The sequence below is a fragment of the Botryllus schlosseri genome, unplaced genomic scaffold (assembly GCF_051294905.1).
Source record: "Botryllus schlosseri isolate E-star unplaced genomic scaffold, Bs_hap1 Bs17a, whole genome shotgun sequence".
NCBI lineage: Eukaryota > Metazoa > Chordata > Ascidiacea > Stolidobranchia > Styelidae > Botryllus > Botryllus schlosseri.
In genome coordinates, this window is record NW_027648626.1 from 2,579,884 (window position 1) to 2,588,165 (window position 8,282).

Here is an 8,282-nt window from a genome sequence, read left to right on the forward strand (position 1 = left end):
ATTTATGGCGATTTTCGATTGACCATGTCCAGTCACTTGGCCTAGCTGTCACAGCTGTAGAGGTGGACGACTGGGCGAGTTTCCAAATATGAGGACATTCTCGATTTACTGTAAAAGGACGACATACGGTAACCATCGCTGAGTAAACGATACCTAGCTTAGCTGCAGAATCTTTGAGTAGGTAAGCATAGACAGGAATTACAATCAATTTTTGTTGTTTCAAACCCTAACACCCCTGGCCCTACATCTTATTACTTACATAGAATTATATCAGAATGAATATTCCAGCAAAAAAAATATATTCATGATGAATAGTCTACAAATACATCACATTTTGCTGAATCAGCATCGTGCAACATATCACCATATACAAAGACTACCCGTCACAATCATAAAGAAATTATCACCATATCAGAGAAATGAAAAAGGAAGGAAAATAGAAGACAACAGCAGAACACATTTGTGGAAAGAAAGGGAACGCTTCGTCCCAACGAATTTGACAGTACAACAGCGCCAGTGACTCGCCAACCCTCCCACATTTCTGTTAGACCCTGCAAAAGGAAAAAGTTCTGTAATTTCCAGAGCATGTCATAGTATTCATCATTGGTACGCAAGTAGAAGTAACAAAAAATTCTACTAGAAGTAGCGATTTGCAGGTAAGTTAAGAAGTATTCTAGACCTAGCCTTGCCCAGGAAACCGAAAACTGTCAAGTACAGGTAGTCTAAAACAGTGGTTCCCAACGTGGGCGATATCGCCCCCCAGGGGGCGATTTGGCGATCTAGGGGGGCGAAAATGACGAAGGGGGCGATAGGGGGGCGAAAATGGACAAAGGGGGCGATGGGGGGCGAAAATAGCGAAGGGGGCGACTTTTTTTTTTAGTCAACCCGCCGGTGATTACAGTCTGTATGCCCAATTATCGGTGCACAAAATTTGGGGGGCGATGATCGGTGTTGACCTTGAAAAGGGGGCGATCGGTCGAAAAAGGTTGGGAACCACTGGTCTAAAACATAATCACTTGTGAAGGTAACACAAGTAGGCGAAATCCACTTCGATCGTACTCGAGCAGAAGTAATGTCATAAATTTCCGCTCGCGTACGAGTAGCGATTTCCGAGTAAGTAAAAAGTAAATATTCTATGACTATTTTTGCCTAAAACATAACCATGTGAGGATGAAGTGCAAGTGGGCTATATCTACTTGAGTAATTAAAAACTGACCACCTATGATTATCACTATCCATAAGGAAAGCCAGAATGAAAACCAGTGGGAAATATATTCATATGAAATGAACCCAAATATTTTCGGCTGACACTCGTCAGGGGTAATCGTCAGCCACTAGTAGAGAATTGGAAAGAACATTGCATATCAACAATCGAATAGTATATTGATATTGAAATGAACCCAATTATTTTTGTCTGACAGCTAGCTGTCAGGGTTAATCGTCAGCAACTAGTAGAGAATTGGAAAGAACATTGTATATCAACAATCGTATCACAAAATATGAGGTCAACAGCATGAGATTTCGAATAGAGAGTGTTCAGTGTACGATTTTTAGATGGTACATGAACTCCTTTTGTTGACACAGCCTTGGCTGATAGAAGTCGACTCCATGGCACACAAATGAAAATGTGAACGGGGCCCCTCCCAACGCCGCACAATCTGTCGTCTCAATAATTTTTCGCACAAGAGGGATTATTCGACAGATGTTTGCCCATGGCTGAATTTGTGGACTTTGATTGCTCAGCCTCAAGCTTGAGGGGATCGTATCACAAAATATGAAAGGAATCAGCTTGTTGGCTAAATGATGATAAACGAATAGACATCTCTACCTAGAGTCCTCCACCAGATCCAATCCTACGTTACGCCTCGTTTGATGCAACAAGTGAATCGCAAATCTTAATCAGTTCCTCTTTCTCTCTCCGAGTGCGATCCACTTCTTTCTGTAAATTCTCAATCCCCAGCGCTGTGGCCCGTGATTTAAGTTTAAATTGATTCATCTGAAATGAAGATCGATGGGTTTCTGCCATAGGTGGCTTCATGAGCAAGGAAGACTTGGACAACTAGACAATTCCAATTGTCTAATTCAGGGGTTCTCAACCTGGGGGGCGCGCGAAATTTTTTGTCAATTTTGTCAATGTCTGTATAAATTGTGACAAAACATGTGTTTCACAACCATTCTGAAGAGACGATAGTTGAAGATGAAACTTAATTCGTATTCTAGAAAGCTTGCCAAACTCAAACTCCAGTAGTCGCGCTCAACGGAGTATAGGCTGACTTCAACTCCATTTGAGCAAATTTTTGATATTCTTTGAAGATATAGAGAAATTCTTACGTGCAAGTCATTCACTACTTTATAGCTTTGGCAGTAGCCTAAATCTCTGTACGCTAGGTAGCTGTTGTTGATAGCTGGCAAACTGCACTGCCTAAGACAGACTTGGTTGCGATACAGGTTGCCGGGTTTCGCCCTCAATTTGGCTATAACTCAACACAATTTAATTCATTTCCAAAACTGATCAAATTTAGCATGGCAGGACAGAACGACGCCGTGCTCTCTGTAGTCACTACCAGCATCAGGATTAGTCTCAGTGCAACCTACCTTGAAATTAATTGCTGTCCTTTTCAATGTTTTTTTGTTATTTTCAAACAAGTTTGGTGAAGTTTGTCAGCAATGTAAAAGACTAAACAACTGGAATGTGGATCCAAAATTGGCGTAAGATATACCTTATGTATACTATTAGATCAGTGGTGGGCAGCCTGTACGGCCGCATGCGTAGAAGGGAATTTGTGCGGCCACCGACGCCTAATTCAATTAGTATGTGTTGTCAGCCGTAGACATGCAAATTGCAATTACGAATTCACTCCCGAATTTTCGAGAGATTTTATTTATTCTTGACATTTTCTTCGCGCTCCGCGCAATTCCACAAGACTTCATTTTACGATTTTAATGCAGTAGCACCCTTCTTAATTGGAGCAGGAATGGGAATCCCCAAGAAATAACAATTCATTCGCGGCTCTTTAAAAAATTTTCGCACTCGGCGCGACAATATGCACTATTCATGCAACTATTCATAACATTGCCACTCGCGATTTCGGTGCGTACAATAGGCTGTTGTGAAAAGTAGAATAGTCCGCTGTTCACCGGGAATGGATATGGACAGTTTACCATAGGTATTTTGCGTCCAGATCGTTCATTGCGGCTATGCCCTGGAATGCGGCCTTAGGCTAGATATGTAATCGAAATGCGGCCAAGATTAGCAAGAAGGTGCCCACCTCTGTATTATATGATGTGCTCTTTTTGGCATGACGATAAATGTAAGGGGATCAGGGGGGGCGCGACTTTTTTAACCATGGCCCGGGGGGGGGGGGGGCGCGGGTCAAAAAAGGTTGAGAACCGCTGGTCTAATTAGAGCGAAATGTCAGTACTCAGTAGCCTAATTTTAATGTAATTTGTGAAATGTTTCTATGCTTTAGTTTTAATTCTGATATAATGTCCGGTTTTCCTGAAAATGTTTCTGGACAACATTATAGTGCGAAAACAGCCAAGCTCAGTGTACAGATCTATGCTTTCTATTCTTATGCTTATGACGATAAATTCTGATTTGATATGAACTAAGTTTGATTTTCGTTGTATTTCTTTCTTATCTGAGATTAAGTTCAATTTTCAAGTTTTTGCAAATTGAGTAATTCTAATTCTAATCTAATTTGGAGAAACTGAAAATTTCCGAGTTGTCTTAACACTGGTCTGTACAGGAGAGTAAGCAAAAGTTGGGCATGAGCAGTTCAAGATATAGCCTATGGCACATGATTTCAATAAAATACAGACCAATGTCAAAATTGCAAATTACTTCGCTAATCCTACATTTAATTCGATTAGGACAACACTGCATGGTATTACTGGTATTACTTTACCTGCGTTGAAAAATTTGCTTCGACTGAATTCTTGTCCGCATTCATCTTGATTATTTCTTCTTTTGTGCTCGCATTCAAATCCTCGATTTTCCCTTGAATTGTGGAGCGTTTCTCTCTGTTCACAAGAAAATGAATGACCATGACAAAATTTCGTTCCATTAGAAGATTGAAAAAACGGCCTTTGGACCAGATTTGGGCGACTAGATTGTTGTAAGGCCTAATCACACGAACTAGAACAGAAGCTAATTTATGAAATGTCTAAATCTAATCTAATTTCTGGATCCCCTGAAAATGCTACAGGAGAACTGTATAGTGCAAAACGAGCCAAGCTTGCTATACAGACATTTGCAAGTCTATGAGCTGAACTTGATTTTTGTTGCATTAGTCTCAGATTTCAGAAATTTGAATCGTAATCTAACTTTAAAAAAGCTGTATTACTAATTTAAATTCTAATCTAATTTGAAAAAAATGAAAATTTTCCACTTTTCAAACTTTGCTTTGAACACCAAATACCATTTTCTACATTTCAACAAGAGAGCAGCATTCGACCCAAAACCTTTTCATGCTTCACACTGCAGGCACAAACTGATCGAGGAGGAAAGATACTGTTTAGCTACGTAAAATTTGAAATCGTGACAATTCTTAAACAGCCGCTTTTCCACAAAACTATTTTCAGACATCCAACTTTGAGACCATATCAATTTCAGAACGCAGTGTACCTTCAACGCAAACTACTCTTTCGCAAAACACTACTCAATTCCCATCGTGGGTAATAACTTGCACAAATTCATTACAAAAGCATACTACCTCAAAACTTTGGCGTGTTCCTTTAGCTTCGCTTCGTTCGCCTCATGGTTGGCTACGCTTGCCTCGAGAGTCTCCATCTTACGAAACAGATTGCTCATCCTGTTGGTGATATCTTTAGTCCCGACGTTCAGCATCTGGTGTTCTCCTTTTTGATAACTCATGTGCTCCTCCAGCTCAGCCCGTTCCGCGGCCAACAGTTCAGATCTTTCGGCGCAACGTTGTTGTAAATCATCCAGAATAATTCTTAACTTGATCCGTTGATCGACAAGCGATTTTATCTGCGCCTCAGGGACAGCGCTCAATTTTCTCCATTTTTCTTTACATTTTGTCAAGGCGTTTTGTAAATCAGCTTCCGAATATTTCAGCACCTCTATGATTCCGGTACCGGTATCATTGCTTTTTTCATGTGTTACATGCTCAAGTGATGATACACTGCTGGCACTACCGGTTTCTGAGACACAAGATCCTTGCTTTTTATGTTCCACAGCTGGTGCCACTTGTTCGCATTCAATTCGAGGTGGGCTGTCGCATAATAAGTCTGGTTCCCTATCAGGATCCTTTGTCTCTACATCTTTAACCTCGTTCGCAGCTGGTGTCACCCTCCCGGAAAAGTCAATAATATCAGATTCACGACCCAGAAGCCAAACCGACTGTCTGTTTCCTAAACCTTCCAACAAAGGATCGAATCTGATGTATAGCGACTCCTTCTGAAGATCAGCCGATATGGTGCCAGAAGTTTTATTTTCAAGATAATCCAAGTCTAGATGGCCTTGATCGATGATTTTAGCGCTGTCTACAAAATCTTGGTCATCAAAAACAGAATCAATGGGCCGCAGAGCAAATTGAGACTGTGCGACTTCACATTTCGAAGGGGTAAAGGTAAATATATTATCTTTCAATGACTCAGATCTGTCTGGAATTTGACTGTTTTGCTTCGATATTGGATCGAAATCAAGTTTGACAGCACCCAAGTCAACGTTAGGTTCATCTTTATGTAATTCACTTTTGCTCAGTTGCGATGGTGCTGAAATTTGCTGTTTTGATATTGGATCAGAATCAAGTGTGACTGCGTCCAAGTCTACGCTAGGATGTTCTTTCTGTGATCCAGTATCTATTTGTTGCGATACTGCGTTTGGTAGGGAAACGGTAACAGCTGCTGTATCATCAATATGCTGTGCGCAAGATGCCGTCATATTAAATTGCGTTGATGCAACGTCGCAGTCAAAATGATGCATTTGAAGAGTTGATATCGTGGTTGTTGGTTCGTTTTTATTCTCTGATAGCACAGTTTCCAGGTTCGCAGATTTTGCAGACAAGATATTCGAAGGTTCAGATCTGGCAGTATTAGACTCACTGACGTCCACAGCTTTAGAAACCTCGGAAAGAATTTCGGCAGCAAATTTTTTGCGTTCTTCGTGATCCAATTTTGTGATGACTTCGACTCTGTCGCGCCAACGTGATTTTTCGTCCAACTGTCCAAGACTGTCACATCCCGGATCACAAATTTTATCCGGCAGACTGCAGTTTTCCTTGATTGACGACAGTTTCTCGGTTGCTATGTTATTAGAAGCGTTTTTGCTATGAAATTTAGCGGCTTCTTTTCTTACTGGCAGTTTTGACTTGATGAATGTATTCTCCTCCCCTTTCATCTTCATGCCAGGTTTTAAGCACAAATTTGTAGGAGTCAACCCAGATTTACACGCTGCGCTCCTTGCTTTGATCAAGTCTCTCAAAGGCGTTCTCTTGGGTGTCTGGAAGCTCACCTTCCGATTTTTCTGCACTGGTGTCTCCAGCACGATGAGATCCTCCTTTTGTGATGCTTTTAGGATGGAATTTGGCATCTGTAACGGAGACAACTCGAGTAAATCTCCATTAGCAAGTCTGGGTGCGACTTCCAAGTTTTCCATGATTGTAGCCTACTACTGTTCCATGCGCAAGCGAACAAAAATGAACAAAATTCTAAATCTGTATAGTTATAAAGTTTTCTCATTAGATTAAGGATTAATCTAATGAGAAAACTTTATAACTATAATAACTATAATCATATTTATTTGTCCCGGTTTGGTGTTACACCTATCGGGATTCCATATTCCACTAGCAATTCGTTGTTAAGTAGCATTACTAGTTCCTGAAGTGTATTTCTAGACTGGTACTGCGCATGATCAAGATTTGGAATTGTTGTGAAATGCGTGAACATCAAGTTATGGATTAAATGCCTTCTGTAAATATGACACCCCTGATAAAGTGGGGCTCACGAGACGATTTCATTGGGTCCGCGACAGCCTCTGGACCAAATTGCTACTAAGCAGGAAAACGTCAAGTTGAATTCAGCACAAGGCCACTAGTGAAATTGTTTTACTTTTTAAGCCAACATATGAGCCAAAGTGAAAAACATACCGTATCAAATTCATCAATTCAACTCAAGTCCATAGCAAGCGGACTTGGTGATTTATTTTTCGTCAGCGGCTACCCGACCAGTCAAAACAGGTCAAATTTGACTGTACTTTACCAAAGTTTAGTGCGGTCCGGATTCGCCATAGTTCGGACATATCTGAATATGTTTGGCCATTAATTGCTCAGTCAACAAGCGCACATTTTTTAGTCACAGGCAACTTTTTCATAGGGGGAATTTTAGCTCAAATATCGGCCAAGGGGGGCACGAGACGAAAAAGGTTGGGAACCACTGACATAGATCAATGTTTCCGTTCACTTTTTCGAGCATTTTAGATTTGCATTTGTTACTACATATATTTAGCTGTGTTACTCATCAATCGTCTCAAAACTACAAAGCAGTTACCTTTCAACCCTACAACCTCCACCTCCCCCAATCGCTCATTTCATTCTGAGCCCCCCTCTCTTGAGCAGGGTGGACGGAAATACTATAATCACATGATCTTACCCGGTATGTGTCGTCTGCCACCGCGCTGTCATCGGACAGGTCCAGGCTGCGCAACTGAGCGGCCGACGATCTCCGCCGGGCCTTTCCTCTGTTGGGGGCCGGCGTGAAAAACGCCCCAGGAGTTCTGGAGGTATCGTACGGGGCTGCTAACGGAAATTACACCGATCATGTGACGCAATAGGTCATGGGGTTGGGACTTGGAGAGATTGAATACGCACTTTTTACGTGACCGCGAAGGAAATAATTCCAGTTACACATATCAACACAAATTATTTTAAATTAGCCGACAAGTCACTACTGTTTGGAATTGATAGTGTATGGTGTTAGCCTTCTGCTGCGTGCTTTGGATAATACGCTGAATATTATGCTAAAAATAATTTTTAACACATTGAGTAGCAAATACTAGACTCAAAATCATCAAAATCAATACTTGAATCGCCATAATTGATTTTTTCGAGTAATTATGTCATTTCCACTGTGATAAGGCAAATCGAGGTCACAGGTATCCGCTATGGCAGTGGTTCTTAAAGTATGGGTCGCGAGTCGCGACCCAAACATAGGTCGCGACGGTACCAGAGCGGTACTTTAATATGTATGTAATATTAGTTGAGCTCATTGCAACAACAAAATATGTTCGCTTTTCGCGCAATTTACTGTAGTTGGTTTGA

At 41.1% G+C, this 8,282-nt stretch overlaps 1 protein-coding gene across 1 annotated transcript; it reads right to left on the bottom strand.

Annotated features, from left to right (window-relative positions):
- Positions 1-428: 428 nt before the first annotated feature.
- LOC145459760 (uncharacterized) lies at positions 429-6,622 on the bottom strand. The gene is made up of 4 exons (XM_080338309.1): positions 4,716-6,622; positions 3,909-4,023; positions 1,829-1,996; positions 429-551 (listed from the first exon to the last, which is right to left on the bottom strand). Exons 1-3 carry the CDS (start codon positions 6,620-6,622, stop codon positions 1,859-1,861), a joined length of 2,160 nt encoding a protein of 719 aa, XP_080194435.1. The 3' UTR covers positions 429-551; positions 1,829-1,858.
- Between the last annotated feature and the right edge of the window lie 1,660 nt (positions 6,623-8,282).